This window comes from Desarmillaria tabescens, assembly GCF_030435595.1.
Source record: "Desarmillaria tabescens strain CCBAS 213 chromosome Unknown EV420scaffold_11, whole genome shotgun sequence".
Classification (NCBI taxonomy): Eukaryota; Fungi; Basidiomycota; class Agaricomycetes; order Agaricales; family Physalacriaceae; genus Desarmillaria; species Desarmillaria tabescens.
In genome coordinates, this window is record NW_026848310.1 from 345,725 (window position 1) to 370,329 (window position 24,605).

The following is a 24,605-nucleotide window of genomic DNA, read 5'->3' on the forward strand; positions in this document are numbered from 1 at the left end:
AAGCTCGGAAGTTGCCGACATCTCTTATCCTACTTCTCCATCTACTCCTCCTTGCCTCTACATGCTCAAAATTTGGAAGGGTAAATGGAAGGCCCAAGACCAAGAAGATGGCGAAATTCAATCTGAATCTGAGCGCGACAGCGACCAGCAGCTTGCGTCGGGTGGCGCCAATGTGCTGTTCGAATTCGACGACTCAGCCATGGCGTCACCCTCACAAAGTCTACTGGATCCTGTTCCGTCGTCTGCCGCTCTTCCTGACTCTGACTCTGAAAGACCTCACAAGCGCAGGAAAACAGAAAATGGGCAGGATAACGGACGAAGAGCGCGTTATCTCACTATATCGGAAACAGGTTCAGTCTATCAACACTCAATTCATTGCTACTAATGAAGTCTACCTGTAGTGCCAGGAGAATATATCCCTTCTCGATGTAGAGAAATCATCGTACTCTACGACAGAGCATTTTCTTCGAACATGACGCAGACGATCATACTGGATGAAGTCACCTCTTTGGATCCATCTGGACGCGTTTTCTCGAAACATCTTGAGGCATCAAGGCAAGTTTTGGAAGAACTTGGTGCATGTGCGTCCGATCTAGTGTGGCGTCGTGCTTTGAGAGACATAGAGACTAGCGTGTCTACATGGGATGACCATGACGACGACGACGCTGCGCCCGACGTGGTACTCGATGTCTCCGTCCGTGACATCATCAAGAATTGGATGTTTGCTATGCCCAATCTGGATATCGGTTCTCGAGGGTTCAATGTTTCCCCAAAGTTCTTGCGACTTGTACAGATACTCAAGGCGTGTGAACCCCTTGACACGGAGTTCCGCGGTTTAGTTTTTGGTGAATTGTTTTTTCCCGTTCTTATTATCGAACAAGAACCAATACCCTATCTAGTCTCCAGCAAGGCTGTTGCGTGGGGTATCATCGACTTGCTCAGAGCCTTGAGGGAGTTTCGGTGTCAGCTATTACAAGGTGATGAGACGCCTGCGGCTCAGGTACACATTCTGATCTTTGGATCATCCTTTATACCAATTCAATCTCCTAGCATGACCTTTTCAACGCCTTCAAGGATGGTACTTGCAATATGATTATCGCAGTGCAGTCGACAGAAGATTTAGACATACCCAAAGCTTCCGTTGTCATTCGGTAAGCCCAAGCAGACGGCCTCTAGCCAACTACTGACATCATAAATAAATAGATTCAGTTTGTCGTGCAGCTACTTGTCACACGCATACACCTACTCTCGAGCTGCTGACTTCGACAGTCATCTTGTGCTCATGGCTGAGCGTGAGAATAACGTCCATCGCCATATTCTATCCTGCCTTGCACGTATCAACAAAAGTATGTTGTCATGGGCGATTCGGACCTCTGATACCTCGTTGCCTCCTTTACTCTTGTCAGATATGATGGCTGTATTCAGCCTTGATAAAGGGTCCGAGATCGAAGACAGCAAGCAACCGTGTATCACTGACGCCACCACCGGTTGCGAAATTCGAGTGCAAAACGCTACTGTTGTTATCTTTCGCCTAGGCGCATATCTTCTAGAGCTAAAACCAGGTCCGGATATAGAGAAACCCCGCCTTGAATATGTCTCTGCTCAGTCGTTGGTCACCTGTCGAGTGCATTTGCCCGGAATGCCCAATCACCTGTCTTGTATCAGTGGGCCACCATCCTACATCAAGGGTATCAGCCAGGCGCCAAGCTTGCTTTGCGGCCTGTGCTAGACTGGCTGAAGCTGGCCTCCTTCCACATAGGTTTTTCCCATTTCCTGAAAATAGACGCTTATGGAAGCCCAAGGATCTCCCACCTGCTACCGACGCTAAAGTGGCGGGGACGCGAATGTACTCGGGGAGCGTGCCGTGCTTTTGGCAGTCTTTCTGTTATTCGCCGGCAAAAGTGTTGTACCCTACAGTCATCTGCGGAGATCACCTCCAGCGGGAAGCGCAACATGCTCCTCTTTTACTCTTGACACGCCGGCCTTTACCTGATATACCTGAACATTAAGCTGTTCTTTCTGGGTATACCGATCGTCGTTCCGTTGCGACGCGGTGCTCCTATGCTCGTGAACGACGAACAGCTAGAACTTCTTCATACATACACAATCAGATTCTTCCGAACAGTTGTTAACAAGCCATATATTTGTGACTCGGGGAAGATGGCATATTTTGTCGCTCCTCTCCAGTCAGACTTCCGCTCTCCAGAACTGGATCCGTCCCTGGCCGTTTGACTTACCTGACCTTGGCTCCAGCTTAGCCTGGAATGCCATAAAATTGGCGTCTGAGAGCCGGTGGACTCCCTTGAAGTACGGAGTAGCGGACATGGTAGAACCGGATGTCCAGGATGCTGCCATCCAGGGCCATATGGAGTTCATTCGTCGTTACGAAGTTGTGAAGGTCAGACGCGACCTGACCCCGCAAAGTATCCATGTAAGCACTATGAACGTCTAAATCCCACATCTGAGTCTTCATTTGTAGCCGAACAACAATTCAATGACTATTCTTGAGTTCGTTCGGTCAAAATACGAAAACCTCCCGGATCTGAAGGACGAGAATCAGTGTATCCTCGAGGTCGTAAAAATCGATCCCTGGCTGCAATACGCTAGTCCTTCGTCTAGACCTCAGTGTGGCACATCTGATTTTTTATGTATGTACTTTCTGTCTTTCCCTCATCACATCGTTCACACCATCGGATTTCCAGATATGATACCAGAACTCTATGCCAAATGCACGTTTCCATTAAGGTGTTTAGTCTCTCGTTAATTCATGTAGCATCCGCATTTAACATAAGCAAGTCTCATTCGCACGGGGTTCCTCCTTCCGTCGATCATGGAAAATATCAACCATATCTTACTCGTCAAAGAGTTGAATGCGAACTTTTTTGGTCTTTCCGTGGCCGAGGACTTACTTCGGATGGCTATCACCGCACCATCAGTGGGCCTCGCTTATGATTATGAGCGTTTAGAACTTTTAGGTGAGTCAGTCGTCAATCCTTCCATACACAACATGACCTCCTGGAAGGTGACTCGTTCTTGAAATATGTCTCATCTCTATATGTTTTCGTAACGGAGCCGGACAGAAGCGAAGGTAACCTACACGCATCAAGAAGAGAGCTCATCAGCAACAATTCTTTGCTTCGCCAAGCTGTTCGCATCGGGCTGCCTTCCTTTATTCAAATGAAACCGTTCAGCATCAAAATCTGGTGTCCACCAAATTTTACCAGGGAATTGAACAACAATACTTCTGCTGATCAGGTACCATCCGCACCTAAGCAGCCAACGGCAGTCCCTAGTCAATCTGCAGGACGTGTCCACTACAATCGCAGCAAAAGGCCGTTCTAGGAAAAGGAAGAAGAAAGCTTGGACTTTGCGGAATGGCGATTCCAACAAATGGCTTGGTGACAAGGTACCATCAGTCTTCTTCTCTAGTCGCTTTGCCTAACATTCAGCTGTTAGACTGTTGCTGATGTTGTCGAGTCTATCATTGGTGCTGCTTACCTCACGGGTGGCAAAGACGTAGCCCTTCGTGTTACAAAGGACCTGGGAGTACCTCTTTTAAGAGTTGAACAGTGGTCAGATTTTGGCCGCACAGCTATGGCACCCTCTTCCAGTGTCACTGCTAAACTCAAACCTGGAACGCTCCAAGCTATCGAGGAAATACTAGAGCACAAGTTTAAACGACCGTACTTGCTGGCGCAAGCCTTGGTTCGTTAACTTTCACTCGCTTCAACTTCGACTCATAATCCCAACTGAGCAGACACATATCACCCATCAAGGCTTTCAGACTTCTTGTTATGAGAGGTTCGAATTTGTCGGGGATGCAGTACTTGACTTCTGTAAGTTATCCCGCAGCTTTCCAGACCATCGAGCTCAAGTGCGTACAGTGGTAGTTCGGCACATCTTTAGTCGTAACCAAGGACTTTCACCTGGCGCACTGACATTGCTGAAGGTATGCCTGTAATACCATATGTTCCCTGTTGCTGTTTTAAAGATCATTGTCCAGGGTGCAATGGTTTCAAATCGCGCGTTAGCTGCCCTTTGTGTGTGCTCGGGCTTACATCAGCACCTGTTATTCCAGTCAGCAGAGCTTGCTCTGAGTATCATCAACTATGAAAAGGAGGTGAAGCGTAAACAATGCGAGGAATACACTGACGCACAAAAGGAGGGCCGAGCACCGGGTCAGTTCTGGTTTGATATTGACCCTCCAAAGGTAAGCCTCGATAATTTTACTTTCATGTGCCATTTAAATAATGGGAAACAGCCTCTATCAGATGTCGTAGAATCTATAATGGGGGCGATGTGCATATCAGATGACTTCCAACCAGATGGTGTAGAAGCCATTTTTATAAATCTTGTCCAACCGTTCTACGACAAGCACATTACACTTCAAACGCTTTCTCATCATCCTACCAAGGTTCTTTTGGAACTCCTTCAAGCGAGCGGTTGTCAAGATTTCGAGATCAACAAGGAAGATGGTGATGGCGGCGTTCAATGTAGCGGTAAGGAAATATTTTTATGTCTAATCAGTTAGCTTGATATGTTGCCGCAGTACTCGTCCATGATATTGTGTTGGCCAGTGCTACCGAGGCCAATCCTATCAGTGCTGCCCGTCTCGCTTCATTGTGGGCCTTGGACGCACTGGAAGGAGATTCTGATTTCTTGGCTCGAACGTGTGATTGTAGGTCAGTGAACAATACAAAAGGTCACACAGGGAGGTACTAGACGCTCTCGAAACTTGGCATCCAATACAGAAAATATATTTGATTTAGTAAAAGATACAGCGCTCTAGTCTCTCGGAGCGGCGCTTACTCGAAGAGGAAGATTTTCACCCTTTTCCACCTCTCCTTCGAGGGTAGGAATCATAACCAAACAAGCTTCTCGGCGAAGGCGTTTGAGGTCCTCTGTAGGTGATAAAACGAAATTGTTGATGATCGCAATCAACAGGGCCTGGACTTCATAAATCGCAAAACGCCAGCCCACGCATGTTCTGACTCCTCCCGCGAAAGTCAGCCTGAAGAAACCTCATGTAACAACAAGCCTCGGGGAATTTAACGTGAGATTCTTACAGGTTTCCATAAACCCCCACGCTAGGTCCCTTCCGATGTTTCTCTGGCTGAAGCCATCGCTCTGGATTAAAAACGTCGGCATCGTTTCCCCATAAGTCTTTGTTTCTATCAAGAGTCGTGGGTGCCTTGAACTTGTGATTAAGAGATGACGGTACCTGTTGTATCCAGCAATAGATGCAAACACTTTCATCCCTTTAGGGACCGGAAGTTTGTCTATGAGTTCATCCGACGTGGTGAGAATGGGCTTTGAGAGTGGAAGAACGTCGTCGTGGGCAGCTCGTCGATAATTGTGATATAACGCCGGGTGAAGTCGCATAGCCTCTTTCATCACAGCAATGGTATAAGTCATGCTTTCGAAGTCCTTTGAGGTAAACTCTGAATCTCCTCGGCTATGAATAGCGTGTTCTACGGCGCGAATTTCATTCCGAAGTCTGTCCTGCACATCTGGATGTCGAGCAAGCTCTAGGAGAATCCAAAGTGTGCTAGTAGCACTCGTTTCGTGTCCAGCGAGTAGCAATGTTCTATGACAAAGATGAACTCGGTGTTAGAAATGCCATGCAAGTAAGACGACCTACCGCATCTGAGCCAGCATCTCCTCGTGAGTCAAAGCGGTAGCTACATCCTCTGAGGCATTGGCTTTCACTTGATACGTGTACAATCTAAGCACAAAGTACTGAGTCACTGAGAAAGACCCACCCAATAGACTCAAGACGTCCTTACTTCCCTTCCCTTGCAGGAGCTCAGAGGACTTCATGTCTATCAGAGCCTGGGTCAATTCCTCGGCGAGTTTCGCAGTGTATCTGGCGTGCGCCATCGGCTTGCTGTTAGAATACTTGGCTCTCAACTGCAAAGCCCATACAGGCAGTATCGTTTGCAAGAAAATGGTTTTCTTGGACGGTGAACCAAGGGTGTCGTTCCTAAGAAGGCACAGATTCAATACACTGGTTGATTGATGCCCGAGATATTCATACATTAGACCAAAGTACGCCTTCATCAGTTCGTTGTCTCTTTGGGCTAGGGCGCCAAATTGATAGTCAAAAGCAGCTGTGATCGGTGTGAGAGAAAGCCCTAGATACCAGATACTTCTGCCTCGTACCTTCTCCGAGAGAATCCATGGTAGCACGAGACAGCCAAGTGGCGACATTCATTTCCACGCTTTGACTGGGTGAACCAGCAAGAATATCAGTCCACTTTGCGACCAGCTAAGTAGAGATATTAGCCTCCTGTGGTCATTCCATTGCATGTTAGTTACCTCGGAGCCAGTACGTTGGAAGATAGGGATAAATGATTTGCATTCCGGGGCTTTTAAAGAACGTTTCAATCAGTTGGCGTCCGCTTCAAGCGCGTTACTATTACTTACCTCCGAATCCCGGAAGCATCACTTTCCTCTGTCGTTTATGAATGTTTCCTGGTAAAGACGTCAAATGAGTGGATAACACAGCAGAAGCTAGCATACCGTCGGCCCATAACAGTCCACGACCCATTAAGACGCGGCTGATCTCAGTTCTTTGAGGCCATTTCAAGAACCCATAGCCTGAAGAACGAAAGCGTACAGCTGTCAACAGATATCCAATTGAAAACGAGCCAATAAAACAAACCCGAGGTGTGGAAAATGTACTGGAGCGCCTTAGGGTCAGATATCAAAAGCCGGTCTTCCTATTTTCGACCCGTCAAGCCGGGCCAATATAATTGCTAATGATGCGGGACGCACGCCGAAGGTCCCTTTGACACGCACTACGTCCCCGTACTGACGTTGCCACTTGAAGTCAGGCTCCCCCGCTTGACTTTGGAATATTTCAGCAAGATTACCTGTGTAAGGACATCATTGTGACTATCCACCGACTCAGCCAGCAAAAACACACACCAAGCACGAAAGATTCGGGCGGCGGGCCAGGAATATGGGAAACAGAGATACGTGTGAAACGCCGATAGAGAGACAACACAGCCAGAAAAGCGAGCAGTCCAAGACCTACAACGTTTACCGGATCCTACATCATATCGCATTGCGTTAAGGTTGTCAGCAAGAAGGGGGATGCGCGCTCACAGCCTCGAGGACAGCGAGAAGGTTGTAGTTCGACATTTGGCAGAGGGAAAAGAGGGAAGGATTTGGATTCTTCCTCAATAACGGCCGCCTTTTTGTAGCACTGAAAGCTTTCTAATAAGGCGCTCATATGACAAGGAAACTCCCTCAGTGGGTGATCCGGTGATCGATTCCGGTGAGATGATAACCGCAAATAGAAGCATGAGGCGCGCTTCGTCGTGAGCTACAGTCACATTATCGGGTGTATGCTCTTCCGACCAGTCCAACCATATCTGTGCATACTAGCCATTACCCCATATTACCCCAGGCCTCTGTAAATGCGGGGTGAAGATACCCGATCAAGAAATCAAATTTGCGATGATTACATGTCAGTCTCATTATGAAGTATCCATGTGCTGGTCCCCCAGCTGTGCTTGTACGAATCTCTGAATACTTGGGAGGGCATCTATAATGAGCTTGATGGTTCGATTTTCATCTGGAAGACAGGTAAGTTATGCGACGAAGCATTGATTTCTTATCTCACTGATCGGGACGACGTTGCCATGGCGTTTTTTTGCTTTAGCCGCGAGCACTTGGTGGTTCACAGGGACTGCAACAAAGGAGTGCTGGAGAGCAGTTTTATTGGCACAGCTGCTTTAATTAAGGTGCGAGTAACTTACCTCTAGGTACCAAGGTATTATCTCATCGGGATGTGTTGGCACCAATGGAACCTTTAGATGCCCCACGACTTGCACGACGCCTTTTACCTTCGTGCTTACGCTACTCCCTTCAACGTGGATCAGTTCGAAGAATGCAGACAAAAATCAAATATACCAACATCTTTGTTGAAGTAGGTCGATCATCGGTTGACAACCTGGTCCATGACCGATAAGAATGACGCGCTGGGCATTTGAAAGCCTGGAAATTTCCATGAAGTCGAATCAGAAGAGAAGTAGCCGGTGGATACTGACTGAACATAGTTATCCCAGAGATATATGACGAGTTCTTTGGCGAGAACATGGGCCGATTTTGACTTCTATGGGACAGGTTAGCGAAAAGTAACGATTGTGTGGTTATGTGCAAGACCTTCACCGGAGCTACAAGAGGCCTAGGATACAGGTTTACGTCAAGTAAAGAGTGTCCTACCCAAAAGGAGTGAAAATTCAGACGAGAACGACTGTTAACCCCTTACCTGCGGACTTTATCCACGAAATTAGCTCTTTTGAGAAATCGACCTTTGGGATATTTAGTATAAGATCAATACCGTCAAGCATAGCGTACCAGGTAGGACCTCTCAAGGTCCAGATTGCATGTAGCAGCATTTTCGAGCTCTGTTTGAACATCACCACTGAACATGTGTAAGATTTATGCTTCACAAATACTTCTTCACGCACAATTCATGCATGAAGAACACCATCGTCGGGTTGTCCAGTATGTCTGGTCTATGGTGGAAATACTTAGGAGTAGAAACGACTCCAGAATGTGAGGCTTACGTGCACATTATTTGCATTCCAAACCGCTCTCCCATTTCTTCATTGACTAAGGGAACGTTCATCATGCGATGATTATTCGACAAGTAATTTTGTCGGTGTAATTTCAGTATTTCTATACCGCTTTAAGAGAGGTAATCAGAGAAGACCTATAGGAGAACTTACCAGGGATAGAAAATGTGCTGATATGGACGTCTGCAGTTCGTTAGAATGAGACAAGCATGAAGAATTGAGAGCTTCACCTTCACGCGGTTCGCAGGCTTTCGGGTTGACATTCTTCCAGTACTTACTCTGCTCTTTGGCCACAAGCCAGACGACCTCAGTAGCTTGCTCGTTGGCAGTCATGGGAGGAAGTTCGTCTGGCGGCTCTCCAGTTATAACCTTAGTGACTGCCAATGCTGAACGTGCCCCCGCCTCGACATTATACCCTCCCTATAGAGCGACAGCGACCGTCAGCAGAGTCTGGCTATCGCCAAGTCGCACACTACCTCAAGAGCGACCACCAAGCGACCACCAGCAAGTCCTGACAGCATATGTGTCATGTGAGCATATCCAGCAGGAGTTATGCAACACTGTCCTAAAGGATCTCCTTCTGCTGCGTCAAAGCCTGCAGAGACTAACAATCTGTGAAGATGGGGTAACGTATATCCACATTTGGCTCCTTACTGATCACTAGTTGGGGTGCAAATTCCATGGCGATGGGCATGACGATATGTTGAAAAGCATGAATGTACTCGGCATCACCCATGCCTTCGCCTGGCCACGGAATATTCACCGAACTAGAAACTCCATGGTATAAAGTGGGATGAAGAAAAGCGAAATAAACTTACAACCCTAGACCGGGGCCTTCACCGCACGATTGAATGTCGCCGAATGGGCCGCACGGATAAAATCCTCCGTTGTCATATCTATGCAGTGACACGTATAAAACGGTGGGGTCATCGTTGAATGCACGCTGAGTTCCATTTCCTGGAAGAAGATAATCAAGATAACATGTAAATGAGATTAATAACTCAATACCATGATGAACATCCCTGAGGATAATAATATTAAAGGTAAGTATATTACACCATTGGAATAAAAATTACCAGTCCAGAATCATCACCCGCTTTACAGCAGTTTGCTGTTGTGTATTTTTGATAGCAACAGCAACATTATTGAAAAAGCAGAATCCCATATGCTGTGTCGGTTCTGCGTGATGGCCTGGTGGCCGGACAATGGCGAAACACTTTTTAATTTCTGAAAGATCGCTGGCAACGGCGAGACAGGCCTCTATTACACCGCCACAACTCAGAAGGGCGGCCCGTGTAGTTCCTTGCATACATAAAGAGATAGCGAGTCATAGTACGCGTGAGTTTCTTGTATTTGCTCGTCGGTGAGGTCTACAGAAGGAAAAATGTCATACGCACTCTGTACAACGCGATTAACACCAAACAAGCCTACCGCGCAGAGCCTGTACACGGTTCCAGTGGTCTTCGCTATGAACAAGTAGCACTTCATTTTTATGTGCAGGCCGGATAGGTATGCGCTTCATTTTGAGGGTACATCCAGCGGCAGTTATAGTTTCCCAGATACGGGTGATGCGCGCTGGCTGTTCATAGTGCTCTTCAAGGAGTGGGCGATGGCAAGTCATTTCCGACGAGTAAATGACTGCGACACGAGGCCGAATGACATCGTCCAATGGAGCAGAGGTAGCACGAACAGCATTGCTGTCGGTTTTCTCCATCGACAACTCGGATGGTGGTCAAAGAAAGTCTTTCGGAAGTCGGCCCGGTACCTTTCAAACCTAACAGAGACAAACTGTTTCCAAAATCCTTTGCCGCGAGTCACATCTTCCGACATCCACCTCCCTCGCCGTTGCAAAGCATCACAACTTTGCTGCTTCTTTCTAGCTTTTGACTTTATACTTTAGGGGCGAAACTTGAGCGCGATATCTTCTTCTGTCGAAGGTTATTCACTCACTGACGGCATTGAATCTTGGACGACACTATGCGGTACTATGAACAAAAATATCCGGAGGTGGACGAGTTGGTGATGGTGCAAGTGAGGCAGATCGCAGAGATGGGTGCCTATGTCAAGCTGGTGCGCCCTACTTTTCCTGCCTCAGATCTCAGAACAGTCCTAATTCAGTCACGATGTTTGTTCTCGTCCGTGATCCTCTCGATATTTCAATTGGAATGCGATGCGTGGCTAGTTGGAGTATGATAACACGGAAGGCATGATCCTCCTCTCAGAATTGTCGCGGAGACGTATCCGTTCCGTTCAAAAGCTCATTCGTGTGGGAAGGAATGAAGTTGTCGTCGTCCTGAGGGTCGATAAGGAAAAAGGCTCGTTACTTCCTGGATTTGTATTTTGCTCCTGTCTTATCCTTTCTATAGGTTACATTGACTTGTCAAAACGTCGTGTATCCTCAGAAGACATCATAAAGTGCGAAGAGAGGTATATGAAATCAAAAACTGTCGCCTCGATCCTGAGGCATGTGGCGTCAAAAATTTCAAGCGTTGACGGCGACGTGGATGCTGAAGCTGTTGTGGACAAGGCTGTAGAAGCCGAAGAGGGAGACGCCTGAAGCCTGAGGATGAGCCAAAGGTCAGTAAGCGAGGCAAAAGGGAGGGTGGCGTAGGGATCGGTGGACCAGGAGAGGAAGAACGGCTGGAAAAGTTATACGAGACTATTGCTTGGCCCTTGGGGAAAGTATTTGGCCATCCCTACGATGCATTCAAGCTCGCTTTGACGTAAGTTCCCACCGTATCTCATCCTCCCATCGATTCACATGTATTCAGTGAGCCTGCAACACTTTCCAACGCGCTACCCAAACCGGTATCGCAAAACACATTGTCTGTTCTCATGTCGACGATTGCGCGACGACTAACGCCGCAACCGATCAAATTGCGAGCCGACATTGAATTGACGTGTTATACCCCGCAGGGAATCGATGCTATCAAGAAGGCGCTCAGGATGGGTGAAAAAGAGAGTACAGAACAAGTGCCCATCAAAGCCAAATTGGTCGCGCCTCCCTTGTATGTGCTGAGTACAAGTGCGGGCGACAAGGTTCGTAATGTGACAGGGACTCGCCTTTTGGAACTGATGTTCATATTCTTTCAGTATGCTGCTGTGGACAGGCTTGAGCGAGCAATCGATAGTATTCAACACACCATTGAGGAGCAAGGAGGCACTTTGGTCGTCAAAATGAGGGTCAGTCTTTTTTTTTGAGTATATGTCCAGATTTTATCTACTTTCTTTTCAGCCGAAAGCTGTCTCGGAGACTGATGAGCAAGACTTGGCGCAACTCATGGCCAAGGCTGGACAAGAGAATGCAGAGGTCTCTGGTGATGAAGATGAAGAAGAATGAAGAAATGTATACTGTGTTGCTACTGCTATCATTGCGATCCATTCTTACTGCGTGTATCACCGGCCAGCCTGTGCCTGTGCTAATCGCTCATCCCACCACCTACTATCAGTTTCCGTCCGAGTTTTCACTTTAGCGGTGCCATCTCCCCTGTTCAGCCATATCCATCTTCAGTGATACATAAGTCAGCAGGACTGAAATGAAATCTGATTACACTTACTTGTATCGTAATGCAGTAGTGACCATAGGACCAAACCTGGCACTAGGGTTATGATTCTCCTCGAACAACCAAATGTCGTCCTTGTCTTGGCAGTTACTGCGAAGACCAACATTAGTAGCGGAACACGGAAGTTCAGAATAGCCAGATACAAATGCAATATGCCGGGGCTCATGAGTATATGCTCTTCGCCGCTTCCTTCTAACGCAAGTTGCCGCCCCAACTGATCTTCTTCTGACATATCTTCCTCCAGTTCGTCTCCGAAAGAGCCTAAAGAAATGCCTAGCTGTTGCCGACAGGTGCTGACATCCCATCGCAATGATAAATGCCTGAACATCATCGGTCTATAGAGCCATATAACGTGAAATATTCCCTGGTCGGCAAAGAATGGGTTGTAGGGATCAAAGGATACCGTTTCATCGGCTACGGGGCTGGGTATTCCGTCGCTTACTCCGCGAGCAAATGGCATTACTGCCAAAGACGAGTGCTGCGTATCTGGCAGGAGGGTTGAAGGCATGAACATGGCGGAAGGATTACGCATGAGGGTAAAGTTCATGAGCATGATACAGCTGCAAATTTGTCCCAGATGAGAGGTAGGGCCTAGTGTGGGAAATGACATGAGCGTGTAGGGTTCGAATTTGTTGAAATCGTTCCACTGCAAAGGCGTATTAGTTTGGAGGGAGTGCAGTAAGATTGCATTGTGGATACGCACGAGCTCTAAAGGGTCTACGAGGAATATCATGTCCGTGTCCATGAATATAATTTTATCGACGTCCACGAGTAACTCGTGCATAAAAACCTTGCTCAGAAGGTTCCATTGCTCTCCTATGCCAGCACGATGGCCCCTGTCGCGGACGCGTTCTGTGGTGATAGGGTAATAGGTCACCTACGAAGGAGATTAAAATATGAGTATAGGGGACACTGAGGTCCTAACTTCAATCGTATACGCTGGTCTTGGAAACAAGGCAAACTTCTTCTCCATGTAGGCAATATTGTCCTCGGTACATATGAGATGGAAATGCAACGGTCTACTTGTGTGCATGATTGCGGATTTTATCGCGACGCTTCCTTCATGCACGACACCCTCACCCATGAGAACGAGGGTGATAGCAATGGGTTCGAGCTGCGCTGGAGGGGGAAGGGAAGGGGGAGAGGGCGGGCTCTCTGTCGTCTCCGGTGTAGCCGATTTCCCAAATGTCGGGGAGAAGGAGACCAAGGCATTGGTGTCAAAGGAGTGTTGAGACCATCTGATAAAGGAGAATATGAGAACAAGGGAAATAGCACAGAGGATATAGATCTTGTATGGAATGGACATGGAAAAGAGAGTGGGTACTATAGATAATGATCCCAAACGAGAACCATTTTAGGTCTGCCGAGCCGCAACAACAGTACAACAGTACCTGGTACCTGTTATATCTGTTCCGCAAGTACTTTTGACCCAAGAGTTTCAAGTTTAGGGTCTTTCTGCTAGGAGCATTGGCATAAGTGCCCAAATGTGATACGGATTTCGGGGAGATGTGAACACAACTGGAGAAGTCTGGCATCATTTAACGGGATAGGAATCGCGGCCTGGAGCGTGTTTCTGGATTTAACACGGTATGGTATTCGGGTCAGCAGCGATATGCTAGATTAAGAAGGGAAGAATACGACTGGGCGTCAGCATGCTGAAAGGGTCGGCATTGGCATTAGAGAAGGCATCCATATTGTACTAGTTGAACAGTTGAAAGCTGGCGAGCTGCCTCGAGCTTTGGAAATGCCTGTACACCCCCTTTGCGTCAAGAAACGAATTCAAACGGAAAATAACACATGCCAGATATTTTCTTCATCTTGGTATAGAATTTGCACCTATATTCCAGAATATTTGCACATATTCTTAAATCGAGGGAAAGCAGGAAGAACGCAGGAGGAAGTTCAGGTCAATGACGATGACAGGTCGCGTCCATGTCACACCACCCAACCACCGCGATCTTCAAATTCTTCCTTCTGTCCATCAACATCCGAATCTGGCGCCCTCTACATCCTCCAATGTCCAGCCATATTCGTCGTCTCTCAGTCGCTTGGAAGCTGTCCAAGCCAGCTCAGCCAGAGCCAATTACAAGCACAGAAACTCCTTCTGAGAACGCCTTACTGCACTTCCTGGAACACACCAAGCGCCATTACTTGTCTGACATTGAGGAGTCGAGGGAAAATGCCAATGAATGGCTTATGGTAATGGGAAATGAAGCAGGGGGTACGTTTGTCTCCGTTCTTCGTTCATTAAGGTCGTCTGACAGTGCTGTGAAGACTTGGACAGTATCGCGAGCTCAATAGGCTATGCATGGCTCAGTTCTCGGTCCACCACTACCGTTCCATACATACAGATCAACAAGGAGGACCTGGCCTTGCGCGCCGAAAATCTGTACGCGTTGCAGCTGGCTGGCATTGACAATCCTCAGGAGCAGCTACTGCTCGCCAATAATCTCGTATCATATACCCCCTTCCCGTCTACGCGGTTCGGTCTTGTCGACCACAACCGCCTTGGCTCTCCATTCGTTTCTGATGCTGCGCGTGTAGAGGTCCGTCATCGACCACCACGAAGACGAGCACCTGTACGAAGACACCGCTGACCCCAGAATTGTCGCTCCGGCAGGCAGTTGCTCTTCTCTTGTCGCCAGTCTTTGTCCGTTCAACCTTCCACGAGAAATTGCTACTCTCCTACTATGTGCCATTCTCATCGATACGAACGGTCTCAAGCCCGGTGGCAAGGCTGTTCAGGCTGATCGTGATGCCGTTCTTCGTCTCCTTCCGCCAGCGCGCCTTGAGCTCCCACCCTCGTTCTCCTCCGCTAACACAGACGGCCTTCATGACATCCCATCCATTATATCCTTGAGCTCCGTGCTTGCCACGAAAAAGGCTGACGTGTCTCATTTGAGCCCACGCGACCTACTTCGGAGAGATTACAAGGAGTATACATATATCCTTCATTGGCACTCAGTCAAACCCACTGTGAAAGCTGGTCTTTCTACAGTACCATTACAACTCAAAGATTGGGGGAGTAAAGGAAAACTATATCGCGAGAGCCATGCGTATATGCAGGACCGTGGATTGCATGTCCTTGGTGTTTTGACGACGTTTAAAAAAGCCAAGAAGACTGGAAAGGAGAAGATGAAACACTGTAGAGAGATGGCATGGATTGTTTTGTCGGACACAGGATTAGAGGAAAGGCTATGGCAGGGCTTAGAGGGGGACCAGGAGATCAGGGTCGAGAAGCACAAGAAGTTTAAGACGGGGAAACTTCCTGGGGATGCGAACGTCAGGGTGTATAAGCAGGGGAACGCGAGCGCAACTCGAAAGGCTACAGCACCGTTACTGAAGCGCATTCTTGAATCGCCTTCATGATTGCTCTAATTCATGACGAGGCATGAAAATTCACTCGTAAGTACCAGACCAGCTCATATCTGCCACACCACTCCAAGCGATGTATAGACAGCATGTTATAAACGTTGAAACATCTGTGTCTGCTACAGCTCTTCGACCATTACAAGTCCTGCCCGGATACATAAGTCTTTTGCATCTCCATCAATTCGTGCCATCTCGGCAATTCGTTTTTGTGTCGCCGGAGCACAGTGTGCGCACAGCTCTTTTACGATGGCGTAGTGATCACGCCGCGTATGATGTGCACTTCGGGTACCTGAGCAACGTAGTGGCACGCTATCGGAAGGCAGGGACGTTGCACTCCTCGAATATTTTAAAGGTTTTAATGGCTCATGTCTGCCTGAACTCCTCTTGGGACGCTCCTTCATTGACAATGGGAAGTCGAGAGGCTCTAGTGGAGAAGTCGCGAAAGAGTGTGGATAATGCCCTCATGCATTTTTGGCGAAGGCGCATGCAATTGAAGCGGCTACTGCTGAAGGTGTAGTCGAGGTAGATCCGTGCTGTAAACGGTGCGGAGGATCCCGCAACATCCGTCATATGAACAGGTCGTGCCAAAGGTCTGCGAGGCGTAGAGATGAGTGCTCTCCAAGTTTAAATATAGCTTCACGAACTCATATATTTTGTACGTATATAGCAACAGGTAACGGATGTCTTGAAAATCTACCCATGGTAGTTGAATTGAGGGAACGCCACCTCTCGTTGGGTTACCCTCTGCAGGCTGAGGAAGGTCAAGCACGTCGTCAAAGAAGCCCCCAAGGCTCTCTCGCAGCTTTTGGCTATGCACTCGGAACAAATACGGGTATTTCTCGAGTACGATGTCTCCGTCTTCGAAGAAGAACCTCTATACTTCAATAAATTGTGATGACTTGGGGTCAGAGTCGGAGAGAGAATTTGGTCTCTGCCGTTTGTTAGGTGGTTGCGAAGTGCCAGTCACCCTCACTATCGTGTGGACCGGGGCCTCGCTGGCGCTCCTTATCGTTGGGGGGATTCTGGGTCGTAGATTCACTGTCGGATATGCCAGCAAGGGCAACTGGCGGGAGTTTGGAGAGATCTCTGGCTATGGTTCTGAGAGAGTGGAGGTAGGAAGGTAAGTTTCGGTATCGTTACAAATTTGTGTTGGCACCTCATAAGTACCTATTGTCCTGCTTGGTTTGTTCGTCCTATTGCCCTTGTTCGGTCCGGTGCACAGCCACTCTAACCAGCAAAAAGAAAATGGTACTTACTCGACTTGCTTTACCATAATCGCCATAAGCCGTTCTTCTATCCTTCAAATAATCGACACGGGAAAGGAGAAATGCCTACATCAAAGGGTCGAGACGAGACGAGGTCGCCTGAAGCCACGTGGCTAGTGCCGGCCAGAGTGATGCGTATACGGCAGTCGGCATCATTTACACCTTGACCTTGTCCACTCCCGTCCATGGAAACTGACCAGCCTCTCCCGTACAAAGACTGCCTTTCTTGCCGCATAATAGGAACGGGAACCCTTACAGGCGTCGGAGGCTATGCTTTGATGCAGTCAAGGGCCACAGCGCCTGGGACACCAGGACAAAAACGGATTATGGCAGGCCTTGGTGTTGGTATGGGCCTCTATCGCACCATTATCATGCAATATATGACTTGTTCCCTTCTGATACAGTTTTCATCATTGCTGGAATTACCAGATGGTTCAAGTACGTGTGCTTTCAGTGTTGAGCATATGTCACCAATTGATTTTGCAGAAATCCACTCGAGCCATCGGTTAAACACTGAAGAAAGCAGGTGGAACTGTTGTTTTTTACACTATGATACAGGGTGGACGCTGTGCGCTCCTTATGAGTGGGTGAACTGGGCCTTACGCTTCTCTGCAAAGGCAGTCATACCTGTGTACATCATTGTAAGCAGCCAATTCTCTGGAACGACGGAAATAGGGAAACGAACCCTCTTTCTGATCCTTTGTAGCAAACAGGCCATGGAATATCCTTCTCTCAAACCTCAGACCCTCCGCAAGGTTCAATTCATAACCTAACGCGTGATGTTAGTTCATCATCAACACATGGAAAAGAAAACAGAAGACATACTGGCGTTGACGACTTCTTTCGCAGCTTGTACGGCAACTTGCCCCTTGCTCGAAATTTCCTTGGCCACCGCAATAGCCTCCTTCACAACTTCTCCTTCGCCCTCGCCAACTACGCGACTGACCATGCCCCATTTCTCTGCCTCTTGCGCTGTGAATGTACGTCCAGTTAGGATCAGTTCCATTGCGCGAGACTTTCCAATGGCGTTTGTAAGACGCTGGCTCCCGCCGCCACCGGGAATAACACCAAGGTTGATTTCTGGCTGGCCGAATTTGGCTGTGGGAGATGCAAGGATGATGTCGCACATCAATGCGAGCTCGCATCCACCACCAAGCTGTTGAGGGTCAGCTCAGTGCAACGATGCATTGTCAAGGGTATGCAGACATACAGCGTATCCACTGACAGCCGCGATGATTGGTTTGCGAATTTTAGTAAGGTCTTGCCAGCTCTCCAGGAAGTTGTTCTTGTATACGTCGGCGTCTGAGGGCACGTTAGTAGACAGGCAATACGCAGTGACAGGAATACATACACTCTTTGTCCTTCATTTCTTTGATGTCTGCGCCAGCTAAGAAACGAAAATGGTCAAAACCGGAATCTCACGAATGTGGGGTAACATAGTACCGGCGAAAGCCCTCTCGGAACCGGTCAAGACAATAGCGCCCACGGAATCGTCATTGTCAGCCTCGAGGATGGCCTTGTTCAGTTCCACAAACAGAGGCGAGCAGAGCGCATTGAGAGCCTTTGGACGGTTCAGGGTGATGAGGGTTACAGCCGGTTCCGGTCTGGAGGTGAGGATGAACTCGTATTGAGAGGAAGACATGAGTCTGACGCTGCCTAGGACGTGGGCTCTCGTTGTGGTGGAAGTGGCTGGTTTGAAGGCAGTTCGAAAGATGGTGGTTGATAAAAGACGGGACATGAGGGTATAAATGATGGTGTGGGTAAGTCCGTAAAGGCAGCGGGTGATCAGGAATGACCGGCAATGATACAGTCGACTTCCGGTCCGGTTTGTACATACTTCACCCGCTCAACTTGACATTCTTTTTTACATATGGTATATTCTAAGTAATTGTTCATGGCAAAGTTGCAGGAATAAACGGTACAATAACAAGTTTCTCTGGATCCCACTGGTAACCAGCTCATCAGCATATATTCCCTTCAAAATCCTGAAAACAAAAACTCACGACGCCAGACGTGTAATAAATGTCAGTCTCCACTAGTTCCTTGGCATCCGCCAACGTCTCGGCCTCGAGTATCATACACGACCCTATAGCTGCCACCTTTCCTGAATCGGGTTGTGACTCTGGGTCGACTAGCAATCCTCCTTCCCCTACAAGACATGGTAAATCATTGACCGCATCAACAAGAATCATACAACCGTTCTCACTTAGGATGCCGTTTTTGAGGAAAACATGTATCCTCTCTAAATGCTGCGGTCTTACTTGGAACCGACGAGCAAGGATCCCTTCTTCTGTTTTGTCAGGCGCATAGACGAGAAATCTCTGGGCTCGGGGAGTTGTAGAAGATATGGATCTGTGCGCAGCGTTGAGCAGGAGGGACCTTGGCGTCCGACGCAAGATGGCTGTTCTAATCATGATGATGGCGGAAATACAAAGGTCCAGACGACCATTAAATTTGATGTAACTTGTCACAATCCCTCACCAGCATAGTGAACATCGACTCGGCTCCGGTAACGAACATTGTTGCATATCCCCCTGGCTTTGCCTTGGTGAAATGCTTTTTCGAGTTAGCAGCAGTCCTTCTGGACCGGTTAGAATACTTTCAGTAAGAATGCTTTCTTACCTTATAGTAAAGAATACACCCTAAGCGCTTCAATGACCGATAAAAGTTTCTAGAAATATAAAGGCGAGTAGTTTAGCATCTACTCTTAGCCAACCAGCTCAGCTTGGCATCTCAAACCCCTACAACGATGCCAAATGCGTAAAGTGTCGTTTCCGACAGTTCATCAGTTCCGACGACTAAGTATAACTTCCCGACTCGGAATGAGAATTAAATCAGGCTGCAACTCTAGGACCACCATTACGTTGTTAATCACTGACTTGATCAACAGAAACGCCATCTGCTCTCACTTGAGACCCCCGACACGCTGGAGGACTCAGTACTCCGGCTCCTTGTGTTGCGATGAGTCGGAGTTGGGCAAGCTATATCGGTCTTGACAGATGTAAAGATCTCGCTTTGAGGGCACGATCTCATGATTGAACAACATTGCCTTTAGTGGTATAGTACAGGTAAAGAGAAGCTGTTTGCAAGGAGCTAGCCTTCCGTTCCGTTCCTCAGCTCGCGTCTCTGGACCTCCGCGTCCCAACCTTGTGGTCCTACTTTGCTCCAAGCCTCAGAACCGCTTTACTTAAATAAGAAAAGAGCAAGTGGCATATACAATCGCTCGACCAAGAGGACTATCCTAGTACTACTATCTGACAGTCGTGTGCTACAAGATGCGGGAAACCCGATAAACGTACATGAAAAGCGAAAAAGAAAGCATAGCATGAAAAAGAAAGCATAGCATACGTTCGGAAGGGGAGTCAACAAAACACTTCAAGAAGCCAAATATTCCCTCAATGTTATTTATCATCCACATCGGTATCCCCACCACAACTTGAAAGCTCCACATTCGTTTCACTGTTGTTTGCAAAAACGGTTCCGGATCCTCCTACTGTGCTACCACCAGCACTGCCACTCGGGCCCGAATTTGTATTGTTGATCGGCGAGCTCTTGAATTTGCCCTTGGTAATCCTAGCCGACGAGCTAGTCCCCTCACGAGCTAACCTACGTTTCCTATCCAACAAAATAGCTTCCAGCGTTGCGGCCGATTGTTTCTCCTGCTCCATAGGTGGGGGCGCCGTAACTACCATGACCGGAGCGCCAAGAACATCTTTCTCTTTCTCCAAAACCGCTTCTTCTGTGGCCGGTTTTGAATTAGGGTTACGATCACGCGGTGGCGCACTCCTGGGTCTTAGGAAGGAGAGGCCTTTCATTGTTGCTAACGATTTGTTCGCTGAGAGCGGAATTGGTTGTGCGAGAGGCATTGGAGCTGCTGGTTCTGCAGTAGGAGGACTTTGATGTATATATGGCTCTCCATGTGCACCTTCAGGATCAAATTCGTCGTAGATCTCTTCTCCAATGAGTTCTTCAAGTACGTCTTCAAGCGTAATAATTCCTAGGGGCATAATAGCGGGGTCGAAGCCTTTAAGGAACTGAAAGACCAAATTGAGTAGGATCAAACATCAAAAGCAGATACACATACCTCTTCCGCTCGTTCTTTGGCTAAAACAGCATCAGCTGGCATGGCCTGCTCCAGAGCGAGCATACTGGTCAATCCCTTCTTGTTTTCTAGATTGCCCAACTCGACGTCCTCATTTAGGTTCTTGCGCTTCTTTCTGCCTCCTTGTCCCTTCTTCCCCGCTTCTTCCGTTGCAAAATCCTTCTCCAAAACACCATCTCCCTTTAAGGTATCTCCTCTCAACGTCTCATCTGCTCCACTGTGGTTATCAACCTCCTCGCCACTCTCCTCACTGCTGTCTCCCATCCCAACTCTCTCCAAAAACCGCCGTGTTAAGCCTCTCTTCCCCGTAACGGCTTTCTTCACGCTCTGAGCTTTCTCCACACTGAATCGGCTCACGATAGCCATATGCGATCGTCCCTCCTGAAACTTGTCTAGGATACCTAACAAAGATTCGTTATTGGGCACGAACATGACGCGGTTCAGCTGAAGCGTCCGTATAGGTATGCACTCTTTCGGGTCAAGCAAAACGCATTGCTTCACAAGGAGGATACCGATGATCTTCTTGACTCTCTGGGACTCGCCCTCGGGAGAGGCAGCAGCCGGAAGGTCTACCTCTTCATACACGGGTACGCGACTATGTCCAGTTTCTACGATTTTAGTCAAAAGGTCGTAATCCAACTGAGCATCGATAGAGAGCATGAAAACGTCGGAAATAGGTGTCATAGCCTAAAGCAGATGAGTACGTTCATGGCGCTGACATGTAGAATGTTACCTGTTTGACATCCTTTTCTTGTAGGTCGAGCGTGGCCCCGATAATGGTCACGGTATCGGATTTAAGGTCTCCGCCGTGGTGGGACTGGGAAGCGTGCATGGCGATGAGTTCTTTCAATTCTAGAATTATCTGGGTCAGTCGAGATTCTGCTGAAGTAACGAGCGACATACCGACTCTGCGGTAGATGATACCGTGATTGGAGCCCAGGACCCAGTCAAGGAGCTTGGCTACAGGCCACGCAACAATGCCCTGGGAGCGGCGAGTGAGCGGAGTGAATCGACGAAGGACGTAAGACCTACCATGACGTAAATTAGACACTTGGTCAGCCCTGCGCCTTTGGCACCAAGATAGAGACCATGGCGAGTAAACAAGGATTGGGGGATGATTTCGGCGAAGCTTTGTGAATTGAGTTGGCGTGCAGCTGATTAGCTGCGACACTCACATGACGATAAGCACAGTGCTGACGGCGACGCTCTGTATCCCACCTCCCAGTACTGGATCGGCAATGACGGGCAGGGTCTCATTGACAATCATGTTGGCTAAGAGTAGCGTGACGAGCAGTAAATGACCATTTTTACGAATAGGCTTTATCTGGTTGGCATACTTGCGCTGCTCGCTATACAATCTTAGTGTGAGAAACAATTAACCGTGACAAGGCTAAGCCACCTACGGCGTGCCACTGATGCTTAGCACATTGAGCTGTGTCTGGTCAAGACTCATATAGCCGAGGGTCAATCCAGCGAAGAGACCTGATAGAAGGACGAGTACTGGGATGAGCACTGCGAAAATGACATCTTCGGTGCTGTGCTTGTCGAATCCGCCGGTATCAGACCGTTTGAGTAAGATATTGGAAGAATCCGAACGGGAAAGATGAAAGGAATGCGACGCAAGTGAAAAGAGCGTGTACACAAGCCTGGACGTCGTTGGTGAAGACAGGGGAGTTGGTGCCATGCAAGTTTGAGCTCAAGCCGCTTACTACACAATGATCGTATGACTTGCCCGTACCGATAATCGGGTACTCCCACACTGCTATACTCCTTCGTCACGTACGACACGAAAGAAACGCGAACCTCCCACTAATGAACGCGAATCAACAGTATATTTTTGCTATTTTACTTGGCTTCTTGGCTTAAGGTACACGCTGACGACTGCCGAGCGAAAATCGCACGCGAGCGTCATCGGCGTCATCGACTTCCGACTACGAAATACATCTACAACCACTGGGTGCCTGACATCCACAAGACGAAACAAACAAATTCCAATCTGATTATCATAACTTATCGTACAAAAACAGATCGAATCGATCACAGCACGCATTCCACTAAAAAAGGGTCTAACATACCTAGATGGACTTGGGAAGCTTCTCCACACAGTCACGGATGACACGGAGCGTCTCCACTTTGTCATAAAGACTGCGATGGCAACTGCTCTCCGGACACTTGGCAGTCCAACATGCCACCGCCTCTGGCCAATCCAACAATCCCGTCTCAATCACAGTATCGCCCAGAGGTCGCTTATCCATCTCCAGGATAATCTTATACTTCAGCTCTCGCCATGTGTGGTAGTCAATAAGACTATGGCAGCTGACACAGGTCGCAGTGCTACCTGCAACGAATGGTGGGTCATTTAATCTCTGTCGCAGCCTACAAACTTTCATCAGTAGATGAGGAAAGAAGACACGGAAGACAGGCGCACCCTTCCCGTCGCGATCGATGAAGTTGCATCAGGTTTAGCAGGGAATCAGTCGATAACCTCTGCAGCAACGGACGGATCGCCGGGTCATACAGATTGTATTGCAGAGTCTGCGTGGATGCATGCTTCGCTTCCGCTTCCCACCCAAACCGACATGCAATGCCATACAGCCGGAACGGCTGGACTGTCAGTGCCGGAGTCATCACCAGCAGCCGGACAATCGATAACGGTCCGGGGGTATCATACTTCTCCACTGCATCGAGAAGCGAGTCTAACTGGTCGTAGCTGTCCACAGGTGGCAGAGATAAACCGCACATCATCCTCAGCAGACATTCTAGGGTATCCTCGTCCTCGTCAAGGTAAAAGACACCCTTGGCCTTTGAAGAAGAAGACGGATCTTGTGGTAAGCTGAACATGGAACGAAAAAAGCCAGAAGTCATCTTGAGGGTATGGGAATAGACTCGGAAGAAAGTGCTGCCTCCTTTGGCAGCAAGCGTCGTGTCACCCTCTGTGAAGAGTGGGTGAAGCTTGAAGCCTTCTGGTTTAGGGTCGGATATGCATAGCACATTAAAGGGCTCTTCGTCTACGAGTGCCATTTGCATGTCCCGCGGTGACGAACCTGAAGTTGAAGATTCTGAAGATTCTGAAGGCGTTCGTCGAACGTTAAACATGATCTGTAGGATACACGTAAATGAGTTGGGAATACAACCACAATAAGAGTTAACAGCTACCTAGAGCTGAATCTGACTACAAAATGTCCGGTGCGAGTCAAGTGCAATGGTGGTTGGGAAATAAGAACGGAAGCTCATATCCGGTGGCTGTGTGTGGCCGCCGGGCCGGAACTCTCGCCGAGCGCTCAGCGCTCAGTACTCAGAGGCCCCGGGAAACTCACGCCAAGGTTTGTCCGGCAAAATAGCCAATTTTGGCCCTCAAATATGCAACAATTTAGGGCTAAAATATGCTAACGCGGACAAGGGTCTTCCGGGCCGACTTTCCGGAGTGCGCCGGTGAGAATTTTCGACGAATATCTGGCAAATCTTTCTCTATTTTGGAAGGTATCTCCTCATTTATAGTCATTTTTGCGGTTTTCGATAGGAGTAGAAGTCGGCAGAACCACTCTGCACAAACAGGGGGTCGACAGGTCCCCTCGTTCATCCCTCCTGATGCCCTCAAATATGCTAAACCCGGACAAAAGTGTCCCTCTTGGACCCCTCAAATATGCTAAATGCGGACAAAGATTTCGCATTTTTGGGGTCTAAAATATGCTAATTTCCGGACAAACCTTGGCGT

The 24,605-nt window shown here is 48.2% G+C and overlaps 10 protein-coding genes across 10 annotated transcripts; 4 read left to right on the plus strand and 6 right to left on the minus strand.

Annotated features, from left to right (window-relative positions):
- The first annotated feature begins 18 nt into the window (after positions 1-18).
- On the plus strand, positions 19-4,755 carry EV420DRAFT_1529795 (uncharacterized protein). Its single transcript, XM_060472564.1, is given in 19 exon segments — positions 19-350; positions 402-845; positions 900-1,000; positions 1,051-1,151; positions 1,204-1,653; positions 1,688-1,916; positions 2,011-2,216; positions 2,254-2,431; positions 2,480-2,648; positions 2,703-2,745; positions 2,797-2,975; positions 3,023-3,285; positions 3,305-3,406; positions 3,457-3,705; positions 3,758-3,836; positions 3,885-3,949; positions 4,004-4,210; positions 4,262-4,499; positions 4,550-4,755. The coding sequence occupies 19 exon segments, from the start codon at positions 62-64 to the stop codon at positions 4,720-4,722; spliced, it is 3,765 nt and encodes a 1,254-aa protein (XP_060332919.1). The 5' UTR covers positions 19-61; the 3' UTR covers positions 4,723-4,755.
- A 30-nt stretch (positions 4,756-4,785) lies between these two features.
- EV420DRAFT_1668087 (cytochrome P450) lies at positions 4,786-7,315 on the minus strand (the record flags this gene model as incomplete). Its single annotated transcript, XM_060479004.1, has 13 exons — positions 7,111-7,315; positions 6,931-7,054; positions 6,778-6,875; positions 6,665-6,722; positions 6,523-6,600; positions 6,427-6,474; positions 6,319-6,368; positions 6,163-6,268; positions 6,038-6,110; positions 5,642-5,983; positions 5,222-5,587; positions 5,067-5,171; positions 4,786-5,011 (listed from the first exon to the last, which is right to left on the minus strand). The coding sequence occupies exons 1-13, from the start codon at positions 7,144-7,146 to the stop codon at positions 4,786-4,788; spliced, it is 1,710 nt and encodes a 569-aa protein (XP_060332920.1). The 5' UTR covers positions 7,147-7,315.
- A 169-nt stretch (positions 7,316-7,484) lies between these two features.
- EV420DRAFT_1640527 (uncharacterized protein) lies at positions 7,485-10,302 on the minus strand (the record flags this gene model as incomplete). The annotated part of the gene is made up of 19 exons (XM_060477111.1): positions 7,485-7,582; positions 7,631-7,712; positions 7,767-7,873; positions 7,925-8,004; positions 8,058-8,122; positions 8,173-8,228; positions 8,279-8,321; positions 8,368-8,434; positions 8,481-8,528; positions 8,580-8,691; positions 8,742-8,771; positions 8,819-9,008; positions 9,065-9,192; positions 9,243-9,355; positions 9,407-9,545; positions 9,597-9,610; positions 9,665-9,846; positions 9,900-9,958; positions 10,020-10,302. 19 exons carry the CDS (start codon positions 10,300-10,302, stop codon positions 7,485-7,487), a joined length of 1,896 nt encoding a protein of 631 aa, XP_060332921.1.
- Positions 10,303-10,396: 94 nt separating this feature from the next.
- On the plus strand, positions 10,397-12,241 carry EV420DRAFT_1529810 (eukaryotic translation initiation factor 2 subunit alpha). Its single transcript, XM_060472565.1, has 6 exons — positions 10,397-10,658; positions 10,771-11,118; positions 11,148-11,311; positions 11,360-11,627; positions 11,682-11,771; positions 11,824-12,241. The coding sequence occupies exons 1-6, from the start codon at positions 10,566-10,568 to the stop codon at positions 11,926-11,928; spliced, it is 1,068 nt and encodes a 355-aa protein (XP_060332922.1). The 5' UTR covers positions 10,397-10,565; the 3' UTR covers positions 11,929-12,241.
- Positions 11,985-13,184, minus strand: EV420DRAFT_1619521 (uncharacterized protein; the record flags this gene model as incomplete). Its single annotated transcript, XM_060475487.1, has 5 exons — positions 11,985-12,093; positions 12,146-12,241; positions 12,295-12,797; positions 12,855-13,028; positions 13,077-13,184. 5 exons carry the CDS (start codon positions 13,182-13,184, stop codon positions 11,985-11,987), a joined length of 990 nt encoding a protein of 329 aa, XP_060332923.1.
- A 983-nt stretch (positions 13,185-14,167) lies between these two features.
- EV420DRAFT_1628486 (exopolyphosphatase) lies at positions 14,168-15,723 on the plus strand (the record flags this gene model as incomplete). Its single annotated transcript, XM_060476064.1, has 3 exons — positions 14,168-14,372; positions 14,426-14,701; positions 14,739-15,723. The coding sequence occupies 3 exons, from the start codon at positions 14,168-14,170 to the stop codon at positions 15,518-15,520; spliced, it is 1,263 nt and encodes a 420-aa protein (XP_060332924.1). The 3' UTR covers positions 15,521-15,723.
- A 648-nt stretch (positions 15,724-16,371) lies between these two features.
- EV420DRAFT_1477885 (uncharacterized protein) lies at positions 16,372-17,298 on the plus strand (the record flags this gene model as incomplete). The annotated part of the gene is made up of 4 exons (XM_060469450.1): positions 16,372-16,643; positions 17,029-17,133; positions 17,193-17,226; positions 17,275-17,298. 4 exons carry the CDS (start codon positions 16,372-16,374, stop codon positions 17,296-17,298), a joined length of 435 nt encoding a protein of 144 aa, XP_060332925.1.
- A 67-nt stretch (positions 17,299-17,365) lies between these two features.
- Positions 17,366-18,948, minus strand: EV420DRAFT_1619539 (ClpP crotonase; the record flags this gene model as incomplete). The annotated part of the gene is made up of 7 exons (XM_060475490.1): positions 17,366-17,415; positions 17,474-17,557; positions 17,614-17,944; positions 17,999-18,090; positions 18,140-18,175; positions 18,232-18,477; positions 18,888-18,948. 7 exons carry the CDS (start codon positions 18,946-18,948, stop codon positions 17,366-17,368), a joined length of 900 nt encoding a protein of 299 aa, XP_060332926.1.
- An 883-nt stretch (positions 18,949-19,831) lies between these two features.
- Positions 19,832-22,711, minus strand: EV420DRAFT_1305721 (DUF21-domain-containing protein). Its single transcript, XM_060468478.1, has 7 exons — positions 22,294-22,711; positions 22,066-22,239; positions 21,923-22,019; positions 21,794-21,872; positions 21,624-21,742; positions 20,873-21,577; positions 19,832-20,822 (listed from the first exon to the last, which is right to left on the minus strand). Exons 1-7 carry the CDS (start codon positions 22,572-22,574, stop codon positions 20,190-20,192), a joined length of 2,088 nt encoding a protein of 695 aa, XP_060332927.1. The 5' UTR covers positions 22,575-22,711; the 3' UTR covers positions 19,832-20,189.
- On the minus strand, positions 22,694-24,123 carry EV420DRAFT_1529838 (uncharacterized protein). The gene is made up of 3 exons (XM_060472566.1): positions 24,047-24,123; positions 23,319-23,989; positions 22,694-23,266 (listed from the first exon to the last, which is right to left on the minus strand). Exons 2-3 carry the CDS (start codon positions 23,984-23,986, stop codon positions 22,966-22,968), a joined length of 969 nt encoding a protein of 322 aa, XP_060332928.1. The 5' UTR covers positions 23,987-23,989; positions 24,047-24,123; the 3' UTR covers positions 22,694-22,965.
- Positions 24,124-24,605: the final 482 nt, after the last annotated feature.

Bases quoted from the DNA above. Each gene is read 5' to 3' on its own strand.
- EV420DRAFT_1529810 (XM_060472565.1), top strand. From the start codon at position 10,566: ATGCGGTACTATGAACAAAAATATCCGGAGGTGGACGAGTTGGTGATG. The intron at 11,119-11,147 runs GTAGAAGCCGAA...AGACGCCTGAAG, and splicing joins AAGCTGTTGTGGACAAGGCT to CCTGAGGATGAGCCAAAGGT. The intron at 11,772-11,823 runs GTCAGTCTTTTT...CTTTCTTTTCAG, and splicing joins CTTTGGTCGTCAAAATGAGG to CCGAAAGCTGTCTCGGAGAC.
- EV420DRAFT_1305721 (XM_060468478.1), bottom strand. From the start codon at position 22,574: ATGGCACCAACTCCCCTGTCTTCACCAACGACGTCCAGGCTTGTGTAC. The intron at 21,743-21,793 runs GTATGTCGCTCG...AGATAATTCTAG, and splicing joins TATCATCTACCGCAGAGTCG to AATTGAAAGAACTCATCGCC. The intron at 20,823-20,872 runs GTATGTGTATCT...TTGGTCTTTCAG, and splicing joins CCAAAGAACGAGCGGAAGAG to TTCCTTAAAGGCTTCGACCC.
- EV420DRAFT_1529795 (XM_060472564.1), top strand. From the start codon at position 62: ATGCTCAAAATTTGGAAGGGTAAATGGAAGGCCCAAGACCAAGAAGAT. The intron at 351-401 runs GTTCAGTCTATC...GTCTACCTGTAG, and splicing joins TCTCACTATATCGGAAACAG to TGCCAGGAGAATATATCCCT. The intron at 2,432-2,479 runs GTAAGCACTATG...CTTCATTTGTAG, and splicing joins TGACCCCGCAAAGTATCCAT to CCGAACAACAATTCAATGAC.
- EV420DRAFT_1529838 (XM_060472566.1), bottom strand. From the start codon at position 23,986: ATGTTTAACGTTCGACGAACGCCTTCAGAATCTTCAGAATCTTCAACT. The intron at 23,267-23,318 runs GTGCGCCTGTCT...GAAAGTTTGTAG, and splicing joins CATCGATCGCGACGGGAAGG to GCTGCGACAGAGATTAAATG.